Source organism: Prorops nasuta, unplaced genomic scaffold (genome assembly GCF_024137725.1).
Source record: "Prorops nasuta isolate Cenicafe-Biocafe unplaced genomic scaffold, Cenicafe_Pnas_1.2 PNAS00031, whole genome shotgun sequence".
NCBI lineage: Eukaryota > Metazoa > Arthropoda > Insecta > Hymenoptera > Bethylidae > Prorops > Prorops nasuta.
In genome coordinates, this window is record NW_027116828.1 from 592202 (window position 1) to 616718 (window position 24517).

The 24517-nt window shown below is 36.4% G+C and overlaps 1 protein-coding gene across 1 annotated transcript in view; it reads left to right on the forward strand.

The window, feature by feature from the left end:
• Window positions 1-15877, forward strand: part of LOC136782956 (scaffold attachment factor B2-like) — a 51127-nt gene extending 35250 nt beyond the window's left edge. Inside the window, exons 7-9 of the mRNA XM_066742737.1 lie at window positions 3831-3964; window positions 11625-11781; window positions 11850-15877. Of these exons, the coding sequence (XP_066598834.1) occupies window positions 3831-3964; window positions 11625-11781; window positions 11850-12021 (463 nt within the window). The 3' untranslated portion in view covers window positions 12022-15877. The remainder of the gene's footprint in view (window positions 1-3830; window positions 3965-11624; window positions 11782-11849) is intronic.
• The last annotated feature ends 8640 nt before the right edge of the window (window positions 15878-24517 follow it).

Consider the following 24517-nt stretch of genomic DNA (forward strand, 5'->3'; position numbering starts at 1 on the left):
CATCAAATAGCGTAAGTAATAAAATGTTATTACAAAATTGGGTAATATCTGTATGACAACATGAAGTACTACATTTGTCCGTTTTTGTTAGATAATGTTGCACAACGCGATTCAAGCAACTTAATTTATCACACAGAGCAGTGATTAAATCACCAGCATCATACTGCCGCTTTCCAACAAATTGGATTTCAGCATATTGTCTAATATCAACATTCTCTAAAGATTTATCAATAGTTTCTATAAGCAAAAATAAAAGATTTTAGAGCATTGTCTGCTCCTATACGAAATAGTACACTTCTAATTGAATAACAATTTACAATGCATTGTATAACTGCATTTGCGTATGAAGAAATATAATCACGTTTCATTATTCCTCTTATATATTAATCAATATCATTTACATATACAACAATTAATGACAAATTTAGATGATGAAAGTTCTACTTATTACTACAGCCTTCTATCCTCATTAAAATTAGTCACTAAAAATTTTCGTAAGTTATAATGTTTCATCTGCATATCTTTACGCTAACATGTGACTGCTTAGCCTATTTCCCACTATTCTAGATGCTCCTTCTTGTTTCTGAAATAACTTGTAAATAAAACAAAATTTTAATATAAACAATGCTAATTAAGAGAAAATTTGTTTTGATTAATTTTGGATACATATTAAACAATATAATTTTTTTTTAATTGTTGCTTTGCTACCTAAAGCTCAATTCATACATAATAGTTCCCAGACTTACTATTTAAATATACATATACAACAATTAATGACAATTTTAAATGATGAAAGATCTACTTATTACTAAAACCATCTATCTTCAATAGTTAGGTACTAACAGTTTACGTATGTTAAAATGTTTTATATGCTTATCTTTACGCAAATATGTGACAGCTTAGTCAATTTTCCACCATTGTAGATGCTCCTTCTTCTTTCTGTGACATTTCCTGTAAATAAGACAAACATATTATATAAATAATGCTACTTAAGAGAAAATTGGTTTGAATTAAAATTGGATATGTACATATTATACAATATAATTTTCTTTTTAATTGTTGCTTTGCTACATAAAGCTCATTTCAAACATAATATAATTGAATAATTTTATAATATCCACAAATGGCTCATACTCAACATACAGCTGCTGGATACAAATTATTTCTACTCTTTTTTTCCATTCGGATGCTTGTTGTTGCATTATTTAAGAATATATTGCCTGGTAATCATTTTATAAGAATATAATAACAATATAAGAGGCTATGAACCGAAAATGTGATAATATTTAAATTTCCACTACCTGCAGGTTACAAATTAAATTGAAATAAGTATCTCAATATTATTGTATTAGAATTTATTGTTAAACACCATATATCACCATATACCAAACAGAATTCTCCAACATAATCTGAAATTAATACAAAAAAATATATCTGTAAAAACATGTATTTGTATTTATAAATTTTAATATTTTTGTCTTACAATTTTATAAATCTTACGAAGTGTAAAATACCTGGCCTCTTTTTAGTCGAAATCCAAATTTATCATCCTCTGTAGCATTGTCTAATTAAATGATTTTCTAATATCCATAAATGGCTCATACTCTACATAATCAGCTCCTGGATACAATTTGATAACTTCTACTTTATTTTCCCATTCCGATACTTGTTGTTGCATTTTTGAAGAATATATTACCTGCCAATCATTTTATAAGAATATAATAACAATAGCTTAAAATATATGTTGGTATATGACTGCATATAAGTATATAAAAGTACTTATATATAGATTCAATTTTTAAACATACGCACAAATCAAGTTATGGCAAATTTAAATGATGAAAGAAGATATATTTATTAATACAACCTTCTAACCTCATTAAAATTATAAGTCACAAAAGATCAATGTATGTTTAATTCTTGTTTCTGCATACCTTTATATATGTAATCTGTTCGATCTGCCATTCGTTCATCTGCTTTCTGCATTTTGCTAACACAATCTGTAATTTTGAAAACACATACTATAATAATAATATTGATAAACACATTTAATTTTAAAACTGAGTAAATAAAAATCAGATATTGAAAATTGTTATTTAACTTTTATTTTGTTCTTCAAGATACATTGAAACTAACCTAAATAATCTGCGTATTAAGGTTTATAGACTATACCACAACTATTTTCCTTGTTTTGGCATCATTTTGTTACCAATTACTTTATTAATTGGAATGTGATGAGCGTTTATAAACGCATGGTTTTCTATTAGTCACTCTATTTCCTGTAACCTATAAAACAAAGAAACCACAAAGTACAATTGCTCAAATATTTAAATATTTGTTCTAACAAACAATACTTATCTAATTGTTTTCTGGATCACTGCCATATAATTGATGCATCCAAATTTTAACTATGAATTCACGTGGAAAACTCACGTGCGAATCATACTAACAAAACGAACACTTCGACGGATACTACATATACGTCGCGCCTGCGTTGCGGCCATATTGGAATCTATTTCACACCTTTAGCACCAACACATTCGAAAGAGCGAAAGTAAAGGACAGAAGATAACGCTTAAACGTGTAAGAGTGAGAGGTCCGATGGAGACACCAAAATCTTGGTCGGGAAGAGAAGAAACGCTAAATGAAATGTTTTGAGCTATTAGTGGAACGTAATCGTGAGATCTCAGCATTGCGTGAACCGATTTAAACGTTTGCGGTCTCATTCTAAAGCTTATATTAACATTATATAACAAAAGTTTCATGAAAATTTTCATTATATGAGCCGATCGGAAAATTTATCCATCGGAAAAATCGTGAGTCCAAACTTGGCGTAAAAGTAGGTAGTGTCGCGCGGCTCTTTAAATTACTTGCCGCGTAACACTACCGTGTTACTTGATAAGAATTTCGTGTTCGGGAAGTCGTTAACACGAAATTCATATATTATTTATTTCGCATGCAACATCGTCATTTCTTGACGGATTTGCATTTTTGTGGATTTTTTGGAAATGTAAGAACATTATCTAGTGAAGTACGTCGGGGGATTTTGCGATTTATTTGGTGTTTCTTAATAATGTTAATATATTTATTTAAACAAAAGTTTTTTTTCGTTTTTTGTTAATTTTCCTAACGTAATTTAGTAGATAATCTTTTGGCATTTCCAAAAACCTGTAATAACTATATAATCCGCCAACAAATAAAGACGCTGCATGCGAAATAGTTTTTGCCCTGTAATGTCAGTATACGGATTCCCGTTAACCAGAGATATAAATCTTCAAAATTATATGTCTTTTTTCACTTAGGTGTATCAAAACTTTTTGATGGTAGTGCATTCATATTTACATCTATATATTGGTCTGTGCGCTATAATACTTTTTTCGTACTCGATGGAAAAGTATTGCATCGCGTAGGCTGTCACAATAAACAAATACGTACATCGGTATAAATCAATCTATACGGATATGTGCCGGAGGATACACAGGGTCTGTCAGATGAAATGACTCAGACTATGGACATAAAGTGCCGTTTAGCTTCGTACCTGAAGAGATAGTAATCTTTTACTATAGACCCTTCTAAATAAAAATCAAAATACGTTTCAAAAAGGTCTTATATGAAAAATTGCTATCTCTTGTAATTACGAAGTTAAACAGCATTTTAATCCATGGTCTGAATAATTTGATCTGACAGAGCCTGTATAATTCAGGATTTTTTTACCTGTAGATAGATACTAGCCTCGTTACTTCAATTCATACGTCATGCAATAACGTCTCTAGACAGAATACCCTCCATAAGTAATACTGCATTTTAAAATTGTAATAAAATATTTTCAGATACGAACGTTCGTCAACAGCCTATGCACGAGAACGTGACATTCGTCGGTCCGATTCAGATGCTCACAGAAGTTCTAGGGATAGTCATACTCGATACAGCGAGAACTTTAAACCTACAAGCTCTAGTGCACAACGTAAGTGTAATAAAAATAATTTTTCCTCATAGAAATCAACATTTTTATTCCACTGCATGTGTAATTAATTTCTGCCAATCCAAAATCAGTAAATATAATACTAGATTCTGAGGAAATAAATTGTAATAAAAATGAATAGGTTTTGCCTTTGATACAAGTGATATTTTGGATTAAAAACTCTGTAATTAATTCTAATTATTTTATTAGTCGCCTAATGGCTGAATAGATTTGGTGTGCTGTTTTATAAGCTTGACATGAATAGAAAAATCTTTCAACAAAAATTTTCTTTCAATTAAAATATATTAATCCTTTAACAAAGGGCTGGGCCTATTATTTTTTTACATAATATTTCCATCTTTGTGTACGGTTTTCAAAACTGGGAGTCTGGGTCATTCCACGTCAAACCGAATGGCAAAAAGTATCACTACTTTTGATTTTCTGGTGATTTTTGTCGTCATTTTTTACAACTTGAATTAAATAAGACATATGTTTTTTTAACGATGTTCATAGAAGTTCTACACTCTACTCACAAAAAAACCTTCTAGAATTTCCCCTCCAATTTTAATAAAACTTTTTTGATAAATTATTAGTCCAAAAATAGAAACGTTTATTATTTTTATCATTTGTAAAGTCGGTTTAAGGGTTATTACAGTGTAGTACCCGAGAAGAGTAGCACGCAAATTTTAATTATTTCTTTGTGTTAAGAGAATTTCATGCAGCTCTAAAATTTTTTTGTATAAAAAATTTTCCTACAGAATAGAATAAAATTGTATAAGCTGCATAAAAGTACAGGGTGAGGTATTTAAATCAACCCAGCGCTAAATGCGCGCTGGAAAAGTGTGGTGATTGATCAAGCGTTAATTGATAAGGACTAAAGGGAGAGGAAAGCAACACAGACGAAAAGAGAGTTATACGCTAGAATTCAGAATGGCGTTTCAATACATCTTTATCTCATTCTCTCATACTGTTAAGATGTGAGTGAGTGGAAACGAGTAATTTACTGTGTAATTTAGTTATATTAGCAACGAAAGTCTTATGTTTTTTTTTTGTTTAATAAAAAGTTGATGAAGTCGAGTTGACGACTAGCAGTCAGTTTAATACGAACCCCAAGGTGAGATGGACGTATAGACGAAGGGAGAGAATTGGAATAATATAGTTCCCACTAGTTTTGATCAGTCAAAGAGGAATAGAGTTAAAACCGAGGTGACATGATTCCCATTTCCCACTGATCTCTACTAGTCGAAGAGGAACGATTAACGAGCGAAGAATTTGAACGATATACGATCGAAAGTGTAAAGGTGTGAAAGAACGTCACGCAACGAAGTTTTGTATCAACGAGTTGTATTCGAGTGTAAACGGAATGTAACGAACTGTTTGAATAAAAAGGGTTTTTTATGCCGAAAGGCTTTCTCCCTTAAGACTTGGTGTAATTTATTTCTATCCTAAAATAATAAGGAGAATGAGTTCCATGTTTGAAGGATTTCTCTAGTCGTGCAGTTTACAAAGTGTACAATTAACACATACTAGTTCCTATCTTCTAAGTTACAACTAAAATGAATGAGTCAGAGAGCCAGCGATATTTCAATGCGTGCGGTAGTGTATAACTCTCTCTTCGTTTATGCATATAGTTTCCCTTGCTATCTAGTTTTCACCAAACAGCAATTTCTTGATCCCCTACCACACACGCCCCTCCAACATGCATTCAACTCTGAATTAGCTTAAGTGCCTCACCCTGAATATTTATGTAACAGGAAACTGAAAAGCATATACATATCTTTCTTCCTGGCATAGATAATATTAAAACCACAGATCTTTACAAATCAACACAACTGAAAATAATTCTTAAGGGGAGATATACACCTATAAAAGTCGGAAAAAAGGTCATTTTTATGAAATTTTTTAAGGAAAAGTACTTGAAATTTTGGATTGGGGTTTTTTCTATCTAAAAGCGTATACATTCAATTATATGTTCAATTGTTTTTATTTAAAAATTTCAAGTAAATTCCATGTTCTACAACGATCTTCCTAAAAAAACCCACGCATGCGGTACCCGTTGACCTTTCTTCAAAAATCACCTGAGAAAGAAAATTGAAAAAATTATTAAATTAGATACTATAATCTAGACTTTGTCATAGAATTGTTTTTTTCCGTGACTTAGTTTTTGTTTTATAGGCAAAATAATAACTAATTTTTGGTCCGAAAATCAATACTTATATTTAAATGTCTGCTATTTTGTCATAAATGAATATTTTCAAAATCGGCTATGACAAAGAATAGATTGTAGTATCTAATTTAATAATATTTTTCGATTTTCTTTCTCAGATGATTTTTGAAGAAAGGCCGACGGGGTACCGCATACATGGATTTTTTTACGAAGCTATAAGGATCGTTGTATTACATTGGATTTACTTGAAATTTTTAAATAACAAAAATTGAACATATAATTGAATGTATATGTTTTCAGATAGAAAAAAACCCAATTCAAAATTTCAAATAGTTTTCCTTTAAAAAATTCATAAAAATGACCTTTTTCCGGCTCCTATAGGTGTATATCTCTTCTTAACCCATTAACGTCCAAAATGTCAAAATTTCTTGCACGTTTTCAAAGTGATTTTTTCCTATGTAATTGGCGTTGAAAAAATTCTTGAACCACATATTCTGATGTAAAATTGCATGCTCTTTCAGAATCCGTTGCCAGAATCATGATAAAACTCACAGGAAAAGAGATATGCTCGGGTTGAAACATAAAAAACACCTAAATTTTCGAAAAAAAAAAATTGTTAGGATTTTTTTTCGAAGTGTTACGGTGAAGATATCACCTTGCGACCGTGATCAAAGGTGATCATGGGAGTTGAAGTTTAACAGGGAATTTTTTTGTTGACCTTGAACCATCGCTTCTTTACAAAATGGCGGAAAAAACGATTTTTTTTTTTCAATCTTCATCAACTTTTTTCTCGATATCTATGGTCTTTAGAAAAAAATTCATAAAAACAAAAATGCCTTAGAATCGCTCGAGGAACATTCTCAAATTTTTTCAGAATTTTTTGAGACAATTTTTGAAAATTCTATTTTACAAGTTTCCCGGAAAATCAAAAATTGTCTCAAAAAATTCTGAAAAAATTTGAAAATGTTCCTCGAGCGATTCTAAGGCATTTTTGTTTTTATGAATTTTTTTCTAAAGACCATAGATTTCGAGAAAAAAGTTGATGAAGTTTGAAAAAAAAAATCGTTTTTTTCCGCCATTTTGTAAAGAAGCGATGGTTCAAGGTCAACAAAAAAATTCCCTGTTAAACTTCAACTCCCATGATCACCTTTGATCACGGTCGCAAGGTGATATCTTCACCGTAACACTTCGAAAAAAAATCCTAAAAATTTTTTTTTTCGAAAATTTAGGTGTTTTTTATGTTTCAATCGAGCATATCTCTTTTCCTGTGAGTTTTATCATGATTCTGGCAACGGATTCTGAAAGAGCATGCAATTTTACATCAGAATATGTGGTTCAAGAATTTTTTCAACGCCAATTACATAGGAAAAAATCACTTTGAAAACGTGCAAGAAATTTTGACATTTTGGACGTTAATGGGTTAATATGTTATTTTAAAGGAGTTAAAGAAATTTACATATTTTCTTAATTAAAAGTACACATAAGTTAAAGTGATCGTGATCCTTAATAAAATCAATATCATTGTATTCAGAATTTCATGGACTTTAAGAAAGTATATCAAGTTTGTTTCTTAAATTCCTGACATTTGATAATCTTAGTCTAAACTTTAAAAGCACGAGTTTTCTGGTGAAATTCCTCTTATTGTGCAAAAAATAAATATTATGGGAGTCGCAATCACTTATGTAAATCAAATGTTATATTCAGTATTTAACAGGCTGCAAGATAGTATGGTTGAAAAAGAATTAAACAAATTTCTTGCGATGGGATAATAGGCATGTAATGATTAAGGGCAATTTCTATAAAATATTTTAAAATCTTTAGCAAAGTCGAAATGATTAATGAATAACACATCCATGTAGTATTATTTGATAATGGTAAACCGCTACTGTATTGGAAGCACGTTAAACAATGTCTTTTGTAAAAATTATTTATTCGCAGTTGTTTTCAACTTTCGGCTGAAACTGTCAGCTGAAAGTTCTAGCTATCTTTAGCGTCATCTCTGACTATTTTGACTCTTTCTCGTACTCGAGATATATCGATATTAAGGGGATGCATTGCGCGTCGAAAAAGTACTTTCCAAATTATCTTCTACAATTTTAAAAATTTGAATATTTTCATAGGGACTAAATTGGCTCAAATATTGATCTGCTTAATTAACGTAAAGGCTTATTTTTCGGATTAAAAAATTTTTTTTTTAAACCTGATATTAATAATATTTTATTTTCCATCAATAATTTCGAAAAAGGGAGCCTTTACGACGCTGCGCCAAACTTCAACGAGTAATTTGAAACCAAGAAGAAGCAAATATTCCCATAAATGTAGAAGATTTTCTGAAAATACTAGTGTAGCGCAACAATGGCAAATTTGCAAATTTTTCCTTGTTGCGCTACAAAAGTATTTCCAAAAAATCTTCTGCATTTATGGGAATATTTGCTTCTTCTTGGTCTCAAATTACCCGTTGAAGTTTGGCGCAGCGTCGTAAAGGCTCCCTTTGTCGAAATTATTGATGGTAAATAAAATATTATTAATATCCGGTTTAAACAATTTTTTTTTTAACCGAAAATTAAGCCTTTACGTTAATTGAGCAGATCAATATGAGCCAATTTGGTCTCTATGAAAATATTCAAATTTTTAAAATTGTAGAAGATAATTTGGAAGTACTTTTTCGATGCGCAATGTAACCCCTTAAGCGAAGAAGGCCGAACACACACGCACGCATGTAATAGTCTGTGTAGTCAGTAAGTACGGGTGGGAGTGGGAAGCCCTCACCGAAATGCCACTACACTTTTTTTTGTACTAGTGCGGAAGGCATGTTTGCTAGTAGAATACGGGGCAAAGATTTTATTTTTATCATTTTTCAAAAAATCAAATATTAAAAAATGATCGATTATAAGGATTAGTTGAGGCAATTTTTATATAGACTCATTCACAAAGTTTTATTAAACATAAAAATGTGGGTATTCAATCGAATTATTAAAATTGATAATTATGGAAATAAATCGATTCATTTTGTAATAAAAAAACATGCTGTAAAAGAGAGTAGTGCCTCAAACAGTTCGTGGCGGCTTTTGTACTTGCTGTTGAAATACTACTGTTTCTTTTGATCCAAATGAAAATATCGATTACATAATCTATAGTTATTTTATGATAAAACTAAAAAAAAAAGTTGTGTATAGTTTCATCAAAATCTGATAAATTAATAGTGTAATATCTTACAGAGATCCAGAATCGACCAAACATTTGAATCAGAAAAATCTTTTAAATTATTAGGAATATGAACTTTTTTGAGAAGGATAAACTTATTCGTCTTACTGTGCTCTAGCCTAATTCAATTTTGTAAAAATAATATTAAATATATAATTTATAAAGAAATATATTTTTTTTCTTGCATCCGTTTTGAAAATGCGTACTGTGTTGGGCTAAAGCAGATTTCGTATAATTTGGTATCATAAAGAAATAAATATACGTAAAAGTGTAGAAGACTTTTTTGATTAAAAAATTTAGCCTTACGAAAACAAGTTTTAAGCTGATTTAACATTGTAGGAGTTTAGTTATATTAGTCAAAGGCAGGTACGGTAATGACACGGATGATTTTTTGTTAACTAAAACATCTTCTTTTCTGCGTATTCTTTTAAATTATCTCCAGAATTTTCCAAAACTCTTTATGAATATATCGTTTAGCCTAAGCGTTTAAACGATACGTGAATTTTGAATGTTTTTTAGGTGAACTAAGTTGTAAGTTTTTTTAAATTATGCTCTATTTACTGTTATTTATTACTTTCTATATACGAGAAAATAGAGCATGGTTCTATCAATAACACTTTTAGTTTATTTCTTTTTCTGTATTTTCAATTAACTTTTTACACTGATTTATACCTCGCAAGCTACCTATCAACATCTAATCGTTAACCTGCACGTTACTCCTTCAACGCTCGCACTCATGCGCCATCTGCATCTTCATCATCCCTACCTAACAATTTATAACCAATCCCTATGCATCCCAACAAACCAACATCTTACAAGTGTAAGTAGAACGCGCGCGCGCACTATTGTATATATTCTGTTAACCCTTAAAGGCGAAGACGGTCGATTTTAGAATATGTTTTTGTTTCTGAATTTCAGATATTTAACGAAGTAGTAACTCAATTTAAGGTGTGATTCTTTATGTGTTTGGGTGTGTTGAATCAGAATCCGGGCTCAAAATCCATAAATTTTAACCACAAAATTAAATATGGCGATTTTTTGCAAAAAAATTAAAAAATTTTGTCATTTGCGAAGATTATCATTTTTTTTAGGCTTAAAACGTATAAATTTATGGATATTTGATTAACCATCGGTGCACAAATTTCCTGATCTTTAAGGGTAAATATTTACGTACATACTTTATTTGCCAAAATGGCTGGTAAAATGCAAAAAAGTCAAAGAAATTAAGTTTTTTCTTCATTAATTTTTTCCATAAGAACTAAAGGCTTAAATAAAAATTGTTCAAAAATAAAAATGCCTGAGAATTGATTGAGGAATTCTCTTAAATTTTTAGAGATTTTTTGGAGTCATTTTTCGAATATTTAATTGTGCAATTTTTCAAAAAATAAAAAATTATTTCCAAACAAACTTAAAAATGTTGAGAGTATCTTTCAATCAATTCTAAGGCATTTTCATTTTTGAACAATTTTTATTTAAGCCTTTAGTTCTTATGGAAAAAATTAATGAAAAAAAAACTTAATTTCTTTGACTTTTTTGCATTTTACCAGCCATTTTGGCAAATAAAGTATGTACGTAAATATTTACCCTTAAAGAAATGGAAATTTATTCACCGATGGTTGATCAAATATTCATAAATTTATACGTTTTAAGCCTAAAAAAAACTCGTAAACTTCAAAAATGATAAAATTTTTGAAATTTTTTTGCAAAAAACCGCCATATTTAATTTGGTGATTAAAATGTATAGATTTTGAGCCCGGATTCTATGCCAGTAGACCCAATAACATAAAGAGTCACACCTTAGACTCAATTACTACTTCGTTAAATATCTTAAATTCAGCAACAAAAAAACAGTCTAAAATCCACCGTCTTCGCCCTTAATGGGTTAACCTTTAGGCACTGGCGAAGAAATTCACATTTGATGTTCTTGTAAATGTTTGAATTAACTGGTACTTAGTACATTCACTTTATGGCAAAGTCTACTGTATTTTACGTGATTCATTGTTGAAATATATTAGAAAGACAAGAAAGAGAGCATCAAAAATGACATTGAGAGGCGGGGGCTCTCACTTTTTTTGTTTACACTTTAGCATTGATGCACACAATTATATTTTTCTTTATTAAAAAAAAACTAGAATTTTCAATAATGGAACTTGATGGTATAAACTGCGATTACACATTTTTACTTAGATTAATAAAAAATTATTTCTTTAAGTTAGTAACTTCCGAAGTGTTACAAGATGTACTTTAAAAAAATTACCTAAATGGAGACTGAACTATTTTCTCTTTATTTAGGCGAAGGACGATATATTGAAAATAATAGGACATCCAGTGGATGGCATACGGGTCCACCATCAACGAAGACTTTTAATTCTATGTCGGGTGGTGGAGCACGTGACCCTCGTAATGATCAATCTAGTTGGAGCTCCAGGTCATCTGATAACGTCAACAGGTATTTTTACATTTCTCATCAATATTTATGTTATACTCATGTGTCACTATTATCTTTTATTTTTCAAGATGGAATAGTTCAAGTAGCAGCATGGGCAGTACATTGAGGCATCCGGTTGTGTCCTCTACATATCAAAGTGGCCCAATCCAAGCACTGGGACTCAATGCACCTGGTACAACTTCATCCTACGATCGATTTGAACTTTATAAAACATCCATACCAAGCATAAGAAAATATTAATTCAATTAATTACATATAATTAAGTAATTTTAATGCTACTTTATTTTAAATGGCATGCTCTAAAGTTTTAGAAGCAAATTAACTAGAAGTAAAATAGATATTAATATTTAGAATATATTAAAACTGAACTTAATGCTTGAGAAAATTTCTTTGACCTGTATAATTTTTTAGTTTCGATTAAACGCGAAAATCAAAATTTATTTTAAAGATGTAATTTCTCCTAGTTTCTTAGCATTTTTTTAATAAGCAAATTTAAATAATTTTTACAGTGTTACCTATCTTAAAAAAATTAGACGAAATAGTTCAAAAATACGACTTTCAATCGAATAACGCTTTAAATAGGTATTGTTTCGATCGAGCCAAAAGATTATAGCATGTAGTTACCTCAGATCACCCTTTCAAGATTAAATAAATGCCACCTTAAGTTGTAAAACGGAAACATATTCTTTATTTTGCATTATTATAGCTGACATAAAAGAATTTCCGAAATATATGAATGTATCATTTATACCTTGCGTTTTGGAAATGTCAAGTTTTATAGTCCTGCATACATGTATGTTTTCCTAAAGTAGTGTGTGCGATTGTTACATGTAATAAAGATATTCGTTGACATACATATTATGAGGTTAAATTGAATATAATGAGAATTAGATTTCTTAAAATTGTTTAAGGAGTTGCAGATTGGTATAGTTTCCATTGTCTCGTAGCCTGATTACTTACGTAAACGCCTTAGAGTTCATCCGAATTCTCATTTGTCGCTTTAATCTTATGTTAAATCATATGTAAAAAGAAAGTGCATGTATCCGTGAAGCAACGGATTACTATACGTATAGTTTCGCGTAAAAAAAAGTAAAATCAAGCGATATTTTTAGCAGATTAATAGCGAAAACCGGAGAACAAACTTTATCGAAACTCTGTGTCTTTGCGTTCCACAAGGAGTTCTTCACAGAACGGGAAGGAGTTGAAAATGAAATCTACGATCGTTGCCAGGGACGAGCTGGATGACTATCGATGACCCTGGATTTTATTTTTAACTCTTTTCGGATTTGTGAAGAACTCCTTATGGTACATAAAAATATGGGTTTTTAATAACATTTGTTCCAATATTACCGCTATTAATCTTCCGAAAATCTTACTCGGTTTCACTCTTTCCTTTACGAGGAACATTATAATGATCCGTTTCTCCACGTACATATGTGCTTGCTTTTCACTTTGGTTTAGTATAACGTTAAAGAGACAGATGAGTGTTTAGAACATCTCTACTTTTTTAATAAACGACCAGGTTACAAGAAAATTGAAATATTCCGATCTGCAACTCCTTAAAAATGTTTCAGAAAGAATGTTTCATTTATATCTGATCCACCTTCGTATTTAAACCCTACTTTTTGTAAATGTTACATTCAGGTAATTTCTTATAATGCTCTTGAAATTAATTATAAGAATGTACGGAACTATAATAGCTGCTACATTTGAATAACTCAAGGTCAGTTGTATGTGACCTTTGCACTACGATCCAATATCATTTGAATGTTACTATCTTTGGTCCCATGAAATATATCATTTTTGTTCAAAGCCTTACTCGATATAATGAGGTATTTTTGAAATATTTGGGTTCATTATTTAAACAAGAAGCCCTACATATGATTTGCAGGAAGGTAACTCTGTAACAGCCATAGGAACATAGTATAAACAATTATTATATAACAGTGTAATAATATAATTATATAGTATAAAGTAAATTCAAGAAACCGGATAATATAAATAATAAATTCTATTTACGTATGTCATACGTATACTGTTATATCGTAAATTGAACAAACAACGCATAAACTGTAACAACGTAATGTGAGAAGCTTTTGTATATTTGTTAATAGAGTTTAAAATTCATTGTATGAAACTAGCAGACAAGGGTAACGGTATTTCGTCATCAAGTATTTCAGTTTTCGAGATATTTTTGGTCTGAGCAATGTAGAATATAATTTATGTGTGCTCAATTATTTCCGTATAAATATTTGATACATATGTATATTATGATCACACTGTTTTACCTAATATTGTATCCGACAAATTAAAACGCTCCTTCTAATCCGTATTTCAAAAATATGTGTAACTAATGAATTGAAAAATAATGTTTAATAGTTACAAGTATTAATTTACATATAGTTTTTACATGCACGAACGTGGTTGCAATACTATAACAATATCATTAGCGTCTTTAATAAGTTTTCCATACAAGAATTATATATCTTACATTGATTTTATGTGTAGCTGTTAGATGCATTATAGCGTCATATTCATTGTAGTGTTTAACAATAATATATTAAGGAAGCCTTAAATAATGAACCAGTTTCTACCTGTTTTTTTAGTAATATATAAACATTTTTTTTTCTTCATCAAACAAGCTTACTGAGGATGTGAAAGCAAGGTTTGTCATTTAACATTATTACAGGACGATAGCGATTTAATAGTCATCACTATAAAAAATCATTCGAATAAAACTTGATCGGCTTCGAGGAAGTCATAAAGTAATATACTTGGTCAGACTTTGAAATGTAATTTGAAAATCATAGAATGTTATTTGCAGTTTCTTTTTCTTTTTTATCATATCAAAAAACACTGTAATGTCTTGACGGCAAATACGTATAAAAGTAGATAAAGTTATGTCTATACTGTTGACAAGGCGGTACTCTCTTATGCAGCAAGTTTGGATGTTCAAATTTTCAAATCGATTTATCTTCATAAATGATTCATTCTCCTGATTTAATTAAAGCTTTTCTTAAGATGGTTTTGAAAAAGCTTTCATTTGAGTCCATAAACATCAAAATCAGCTCATGCAATCCGGAGATCTCATACTATATTATCTATACGTACAGGGTGTTTTCCTAACCGCGGAGCATAGGAGATTCGTGTTAGTTGACTATAGCACTCGGAATGATCGAATCTGAGAGCGCTGATTGGTCAATATTGCATAGTACCAACATATAATAGGCCGTTACCAATAGTTGGATACAAAAAATAATATTCATCCGCCATATTGGTGTGGAGAAATGTTTACATGCTAATCCTAGCAGAAAGAGGTGTAAAATGGAGAAATGTCAAATGGTAAGGTTACTAAAGTAAAAATTGAAAATAATGAATGGAAAGTACGAATATTCTTCATTTTCATTCAAAGTATTCAAATTTTACTTTAGTAACGACAACATTTGACATTTTTCCATTTTACACCTCTTTCTGCTATGATCAGCATGTAAACATTTCTCCACACCAAAATGGCGGATGAATCTCATTTTTCGTATCCAACTATTGGTAACGGCTTATTATCTGTTGGTACTACGTAATATTGACCAATCAGCGCTCTCAGATTCGATCATTGCGAGTGCTATAGTCAACTAACACGAATCTCCTATGCTCCGCTGTTAGAAAAAGACCCTGTATATCCCGCGGAATTGAGATTCTTCTTCATAATCTTCCCCTTTTCCCAATATCTGTATATAATGTAGGAGCCAAGAGGGTTCCGTAGCCAATTAGAAATCCACGGCTGCAATCAACGTTTATTTATGTATTTGGCTTCCTGAATTTACAAATTTTGGTCGCAAAATCCAAAAGTGGTCAGTTTAATTGTTATTAACAAATTAAATTTGTAAATGGTTGTAACAGATTTGTTACAATAGACAGAAACATTTTTAATGTATTAAATAATGCAGTTTTGCAAAAGAAACCTATATGTTTTTTAAAATTTCAAAAATGTTAATTTAAGTCAAAGTTATCGCACATTTAAAGCAAATATCATACTTTCTTTCGTTCTAACGCGCACAAGTTTAACGATATTTTTACTTCTATTGGATTGATTGAAATATAAGACCTCTTAATTTAAAGCTTAAATTCGATTACACAATATATAATAAAATTTTTTTTTCTATTTGTTTAACAATTAATATTATGATTAGAGCTTACAAAATTTCAAGGAAAATAATAATTTGACTTGTTTACACGAATAAAATGGTAGAAAAGCTATTGTATATTGTTTATAGAACCCTCTTAATAATTATATGCTTTGGTAATTCAAATTTTTCTCTCTTCCTCCCGGGAAAACGCGATTATATTCAGAGCGATGTGTGCGTACTCGAGAAAAAACTCCCAGCGCAAGAGTACTATATTTATATTTTTGTATATAAAATACAAAGCTACACATTAGTTAATATAGTGCCATTGTGTATTCATACACAATTAACATTTATAATACTTCAACCAAAAAAAAATTGTGTGAAATTTAAAACTTCGCATCTTGCACTCCAATATATTATTTGCACTGTTACGTACTGGGAAGTCGTGGCCGCCTATCGGTCGTGTTTCGCGCTGACTCGACACTACAGTCTGGGTCAGTAGAAACGCCGATTGGGCTTAGCGACTCACAGTACAATGAACTATAATATTACACCCCGAGCGGTAAGAATGTAAAAAATTGGCAGGATTCGGGGTGAATGATAGTATGTATAAAAATACGTTGGAACAACAGGTTTGACACAACTCGATGTATTTTAGGAATTACAATAATACTTACAATTATCGGACTAGTTATGATGCAGCAGCATTCACCACTTATTAATATTCGTTACAACTATTAGAGAGACTAGACTCTCTTTTATGGTTGTATCTTATTCGCACTATATTTATCAATTTAGATATAATCAGTTCGTAACAGTTGTTGTTATCTTCCAGAACGGTACGGGTTAGGCACGACTGAAAGATGAACACTCGCGACAATTTCTACACGACTTGTTTCGGATTGAATTATACTAGACTTAACTACCAGTACACGGCGACTGGGCAAGAGATTTTGTTAAAATACGGTGGAGTACTCTGCTCCCGTGGAACGAACACTAGAGTTACGACCTTGGAACGCGGATGATGCGGCAGCGGCTAAGCTTGCACAGAATAAGACTCGACTCGAGGGTCGCGGAGCTCGCATATATGTAGGAGGCTTAATAGGTCATGTGTCGTCAGTAGCGCCATGATCTTTCGACACATGACGACCAAAAAGTCTCCACATCCGCGGCCGACTCCTAAGGATTTACGCATTTCCGTAAAGGAATTCCGGGCGTCAGCAATGTGCAATACTACCGGTATTGCACACGGACGCGTGCGATCTACTTTGGTTCGGCGAGGTGGCTGACCCCTACGTTACACCTCCCCCCTTAGATGAAACATTGTCCTGTGGAGGTCAATGTTTCCAGGATGAGAAGTATGGGTCAAGCCAACTGCCGACAATTTCCTGAAGAATTTAATGTTTGATTAACTAAAGGGTAGTGAGTCCCGTGGTATTGCTAATGGTTCCAGGTATGGCATACTCTGCACATGTTGAATAGGTTGTTGAGACGGCATGCTGACGGTGCGTACCGGAAGCATTGGCATGCTTTCGGCTGCTATCGTTGGAGTGCTTTGAACTCTGATAGAGGTGGTTGACGTCGGGTTGGCACGCGCAGGTGTCGGGTTTCGTTTAAACCACAGGGCCGCAGCAACTAATATGATGAGTATTAAAAGGGATCCAGATGAAGCATATGAGATGACGGATGCTTTGAAAGTGGTTGAATCTTGTTTCTGCAGGTCCTTTGCTTCTCGGGCTATGTCCTTGAGGGCTATGCTGTTTTTGGATAGGTCCCAATCTGCCAGTGGTTTACTCTTGATAGGCTGTATTTTTATTAATTTTTGTAGGGCTGGTATGTGACCTTCGGGTAGAAGTTCAGGGAGAGGCATTGGCTCTAGGGCTTCAAAGTGGGTCACATCAGTCACCATTAGAGTTTGCAGAGATCAGAGCTGAGTAGATGTAGTATCCGCGAAGCATCCAGCTTCTAACTGTTGTAACGTTGCGTTCTCGCAACGTTACTATAGCTGCCATCTAGCGCTTTGCTAATCTCAAGCGCTAGATAGGCGGGTCGCGTACGAACTAGGGAGTTATCAACCGATAAGTATTGATCTAGGATCGATAACTTGTCGGCTCCCTAGTGCCGCGCGATGGGTGTAGCGGGGCAGCGGCGGGACAGGCGCAGGGCCTTACCTGCTCTCGCGGACTGCCCCGACACACGTAGTTTAGATGTCTAAGGTGACACTTAGTGCGAGAGATTCCCCGCCGCCGATAAAATTTCGCGACCAAAGCCGCAGCCGCTACATATAGCATCATACCCCGTGAAAGTGCAGCGACTGCAGCCCGGCCGCGAAACCATACCGGACAGCGGAGACTATCCACCCTTCGGGCCAGTGTCCAGGGCGAAAGAGAGAGAGAGGCGAGAGCGGGAACGAGAGAGAGAGAGCGAGAACGGGAGAGAAAGAAGAGAGCCAGCCCTAGAAAGCTGAAGTAAGGGTGATTATTCGTTTTGTAGTACAGTCCTGTGACGTCCCGGGGTGTGCTAGGGCTTTAGGGCTCGTAGCACCGAACGGTTTCGTAGGGAACCGCTGGCCCGGCTCACCTGTCAAGGGTAAGCGGGCAACTTAGCGGAGTGGTCATTCCGTCGGACCTGTAAATCGCGTCAGGGTGTGTGAAAGAGCGACTTAATAAAATTGTTCGCGATTACATCGACTCCGCGTGAGTTTTACCGTTGACAGGGACGTTCCCTTCAGTCATTTCAAGGCCGCGGACTTTGTATAGTTATCGTGAGGACTCGCGACCTTAGGCGTCCGATAGTAAACAATCCGGGTCGGTGTTGTGTTTAAGTACGCGGGAACGGAGCGAGTGCGGGTAACCGTCGCGGGACGCGCACGCGCGGGAGGAGGAACTTATCCGCGTAGCGTCGAGTAGTAGTTAGCCTAGGGATCCGCCGGTGGCGCGCGAGTACCGCGCGACTCGGTAGGGCCGCCGCGCACGCCAACTAGTGGCTCGAGCGCGAGGCTAGCTAGTACGTCACCGGGACTTCAGCCGCGTTCGCACCACTTAGGCCGCGTCCACACGTAGGACCCAGCGTAACTCCCCACTACCGTGAAACGCGAAACGGATTTTGTATTGATTATTGAGATTGTAATAAAGAGAGTTTTACCGAGATTAGCGAGTTATCATATTAGCACCCCATCTCCGATAGCCGCGTACGGGGGTTAGAACCCCCTCTGTATAAACAAATATTCGGGTATTATCAAAAGTACATCGAAGGCGCCCGGGTCTAGTAGGAAGTCGCCTATTGGGACGCGAACACGATCGGTGAGGGATCACTCCTCCCTCCCCTTCTATACTATCCCCAAGGATAGCCAGTAGCGTCACACTGTATAATTCCATCTCCAAGGATGGTTTCGGTTTCCCTTACGTTTCCTTGGCAGATGAGGGTGATTTGTTCGGGTTTCGGTAGGGAGTATAACCAGGTTCGAGGTTGGACCAGAGGTGTCCAGAAGGGACCGGTGAAAGAGGCAACCCTGATGTCGCAACCAGTCTACTGGGTGGTGTCATGGTGCTGGAGGATGGATATCTCACATTCCTGGTTGTACGCGATCTTATGAAGAGGTGCTCCAGGAGCACAGTAGTAGGTTTTTAGGTGGTGAAGGCAATGGGATAGGGACTCGGAAGGGATATTGGAGTAAAAGCGTTGGGAGGAAGAGACGGCTAGATAGGGATGGGCAGGTTGGATAAAGGTGGTGATAGTTTGGTTATCAGGACGAGTATGGTGGGTTGGGTAAGGATATGTTTTATACAGGTGATATTCTTCCTTGTTGAGGAGAGGGATCTCAATCACGACCACCAATTGTCCCTTGTAGTGATTAACGTGTAGGTGAGAGAGTTCCTGGATGTCCTCCATCAGGAGTTCCTCTTCGTCGAAAGGTAGGGAAAATCCAGTCCTGTGGGTGGCTTCTTGCAAAGCCTGTTGTAACCGGGTAGGTGTTAGTATCATGGGGTGCAAGATTCCACGACGAGCAAAGAGAACGGCATCCACTAGGAATAAAATGCTGGTCCTATATTTTTCCGCGTACATTTCCATGTGTCGGACGTAATCTTGATGAACTTTCGCGTGTTTCTCTTGCTCGAGGGCGTCATTGGAGAGAGCAATAGCATCAGCCAAGGCCCTGGTTTGGCCTTGAAGCTCTTGAGTGTTATTATTTAGGCGATTGAGAGCATGGTGCAAGGCTGAGAATTCTGACTGTACCACATGCGTCTGTTTTTCTAGTAGATGAGCAGTGTGTGCTCCCTTCTCTTGTAATTTTAAGATTTCGCCGGTGTAATATTCGCCGTCCTCCTCGGTCAAGGTACCAAAAAGGGTTTTGGAAAGTCCTCCGATAAATCCTAGAGGAGCGCTTCTACGGTTCCGGCTACGGTTTGTAGGACGTAAACCTCGGCGAAGTATCGAGGCAAAAAGTTCAGTATCGACTATTTTGCGTCCGATCTCCTCGATTTTGCTGTTGTGGATGCAGGAGTTGTTACCCTTGCATACATAGAAGATAGTCTCGTAGAATTTTCCAAGATTAGGGGCTTGACTAGTTAGATTGGCGATGTCGATGGTTCTGGCGACCTTCCATAGTACTGGATAGTACTGTAGAGTGGCGATTTTCTCGAAAAAGATGCCAGGATTATGTTTTAGATGAGTGATGTTATATGCATGGGTCCAGGAGATCTGCGTGATGCTGAACATCATTATAAATAATATATTTATAACGGTCGTCATGGCGATTTCGGTTGTGTGGTGTAGTGAATCTCGTGCGTCACGAAGTAGTGTCGCAATTATGAGTGGAGTGGGAAAGTTGGTATAAAAGTGCGGTATTGAGGAGGAGCGATATTGTTCTGGTTAAATTTTTGCGGCCGTACAGAGTGGCAGGGTTATAACGAGGAAGAAGGAAAGGAGAAAAATAAAGGTTCAAAGGAAGAGGAAGTGAAGCACGAGATGGTGAGGAGAAACAATAACGCCCACCTTGGGTCTAAAGGAGCTAGGCGTGCCGAAGGGGCATCAGTATGTACCCGATTTGGTAAGTGGATAAAAAGATATTGTCTTCCAAGCACCCGTGATATTTTATAGCGATTGATAATAATCCGTTTATAATTTTAGTGGTAGTTTTGGACTTGGCGGGGATGCGAGAGATCAGGCGGGAGAGGGAGTCCGACCGGAGGGTCAACGTTTGGATCGGCGAGAGGGAACTGGAAACGTGGTCCTTCCGGGAGGACTTCGACTGGTGGGGCCTGCGCTGGCTCCAAGACAGCCGTTGGGAGCGGATAAACCTTCAGGTGGAGGACCCGTGAAGTGGCTGGGAGCCAGATTTGACGGAACAGGAGGTGTTAGAATGGCATGGCCTGGCGTAGATTAAGTTTAGAGGTTAAGAAATAATTGTTTGTAATAAAAGAAAAGAGTGTAACAATATACGGAAACGTAAAAGAATATGTGCGTAACTGATGATTTAGCAATCCCCTTCTTTCCAATTCCTATTATCCTTCCAGGATTTGAGTCTTTAGATTAGGAGGTCGGGGGGTATGAAATTGAGTCCTGTGTCTGGATTTTCTTGGAGAGAAAAGGATTGAGGTCAGATAGGAAAGAGATGTAGGGAAGGGTACAGGAACTGTGAGATGTAACTATAGATTGGATGAGGTTCCGTTGCTAATTAGGGTAAGCGTTCTTTCCTTGCGTAACCCCACAATTCCTTAGTAGCTCCTTTCGTTGTTGCTTGGCAGGGCCGTCTCCAGGGCTCCTCGTCGTCCCGGATAGGAGGGGAGCAGTAAGAAACTAGACTGTAGAGAGCGAATAGCCGTTCGAATACTGGCTTTCAGCTATCTATCGTTGCTAGTATATGAGTAAACGATAATTATGCAGCAAGAGTAGTTCTATAAAAGGAAAGTCATGCCTGCGTTAGATTTCGTGGTTAGTAGAGTTGGTGATAGGAAAAGGGGGTATGGAAGCAGGTTTTAGTTTGTCCAGGTGTTTGGTGATGGGAACTCCGGCGTCGGTGAGGATGGTGGCGTTGTGTTGGTCGTTGATCGTTTCAGTGACATAGGGCCCGATATACTGGGAGTCAAGTTTATGTTTTCTAGGTTCTCGGAGGACGTAGACCAAGTCTCCAGGAGAATAGGAGACGACAGCGGCGTTCCTATCATAATATTCCTTAGATTTTTCTTTAGCTTGGCTTTCGCATTCTCGAGCTAAAGCGTGAAGCCGGGTTAATTGCTGAGCCAGCTCCCGTGCGTATGCGTCGTAGGTTAATAACTCCTCGATCGCATAGGCGGAGACGGGGGACTGAGCCTTTCGTCCATAAATTAATTCATATGGCGTAAACCCTGTAGCTTCATGCACAGAAGTGTTATAGGAGAACATTGCGAAGGGGATGAACAAATCCCAGTCCGAATACTGATTGATATTATGTTTTAGGTATTCGGTGAGCACTAGATGACTTCTCTCTAGTGATCCATTGGTCTGGGGTCGGTAACCGGAGGTGGTCAAATGTTTGATTTTAAAAAGAGAGGTTACGCCTTTGAGTAATTTTCCTAAAAAGCTGGTGCCTCGATCCGTGAGAATGGCACGCGGAAGTCCGAATTGAGCAACGAAATGCCTTGAAAATGCGTCAGCGATGGTAGCGGCGCGAATGTTAGGTATTGCGACAGCAATGCAAAATTTAGTCAAATTACACTGCATGGTTAAAACATGTAAATTTCCGGAGGGAGTAATAGGGAAAGGGCCTACGGTATCGAGTGCTACCTTATCAAAGGGGGCACAGGGGGTGTCGGTTATGAGCATTGGTAGTTTAGGTTTGACGCGAACCAGTTTCTGCCGTTGGCAACTATCGCAGGAACGTATAATGCTCTGGACGTCCTTATGGAGGCCGGGCCAATTATAATGTTCCCTAATTCTATGATAGGTCTTGGTCACTCCCTTATGACCTCCAACTAAGTTTCCATGATACTCCAGGATGATGTGTCTTCTCATCTGAACTGGGGGAGTCACTACTTCTCCAGTGCAGATAGTGATTTCGACATCGTCATCGTGGAATGCACGGGAAAAGACGGAGCTCAAATAGCGCGACGTCAGCCGGGTGGTTCCGAGTTTATACGGACCGATGCTGAACTTTGTAACGTTATTCTCATGGACAAATTCTTTTAACTTTTTCAGAGAATTAAGAATTTCTTCGTCGCTGGCGGGGATTAATTCGCTAGGATGGGTAATGACTAGGATGATCTTGGTGGTTTTGTAGGGAAAGTCCTGGATGGACCCATGAGGAAAAGGATGATGCTTTATGGTTTTCAGGTCGAGCTTTCCAGTTTCTATGAGCATTTGGCTAATGGGATCTTGAAAGGAACAGTCAGAGGCGATCAGATGGACAATGTGGTTAGGACGATGGCATAGAACATAATCAGAGGTTTCTATGTTACATCGCATAGGGTTAGGGGAAGAGCTAGACGGGAATTTTTCTAAAATAGGATTGGGTTCGATGCGGATGAGACCAGGATCTAGGGACGGATCGTATTGGGTAGGTGGCATGGTTTTGTTTTGGGTGGCATCCACTACAGTGATATCCGATTCGGCGTCGGAGCCAGAAAGGTCATCTTCAGGTTTTTCGAAATCACTAGGAATCCACGTGGATCGTCCTATGGGTTTTATCTTATCAGGAGATGGGAGGGTAAAGTTTAGAGGTTCGGAGGTTGCGGTGGGTGTGGTGCAGGAGTCGGAGTCGGTTTCCTCATCGGAATCGGTATCTTCATCCGATGATTGTTCGTTGTGGAGGGACGTCAGAAGTTTATTGATCTCTTCTTGGCTAGTGCTCAAGTCGCTAATAATCGAACATTGTTCGGTGGTCAGAGGGGTACATTCGACTTCAAAAGAATCTCCGAGCACACTGGGTTCCTCAGGGACGTCTTCCAGAGGATTTTCCGGGTTGGTGTCGTCAGGGAGAGTCGTTTCTTCTAGCAGGGTTGGTAACATGCTAGTTGGGGGCCTGGAGTCGATATTGGTTGAAGGGTGACCTTCGGTGGAGGTCTCGAGCTCGGCAGAAGAGTCTAATTCGGCATAATTAATAGGAGGAGCGGCTTCCTCGCGGCGACGACTTCTCAGACGTGCACCAATTGACTGTGAGTCTATCGGAAGTTGTTTTTGATGGGGAAGGTAACTGGGGTCCTCACGGAACACAGGCAGAGCAATCGGCACCGGATTCCGTGATAGAGCGTCGGCGTTGCAGTTAGTTGCTCCTTTCTTATAGATGATTTCGTAGTCGAACTCCTCTAGACAGAGTTTCCATCTTTGGATGCGGTTGGTGGGGTCGGTTGCCTTGCTGAGCCAGACGAGAGGTTGATGGTCGGTGATGAGCGTGAATTTTCTTCCGTACACGTAATGACGGAATTGCTTAATAGCATATACAGCAGCCAGTCCTTCTTTCTCAGAAGTAGAATATCGAGTTTCCAGGTCGGTAAGCGTACGAGATGCATAGGCTATGGGTCGATCATGTCCAGGCTTTCCTTGGCTGAGGATGGCTCCTATGGCAAATTCCGAAGCGTCGCAGGTGATGATGAACGGGATCTGGAAGTCTGGATAGGCCAGAACGGGAGCTTCGC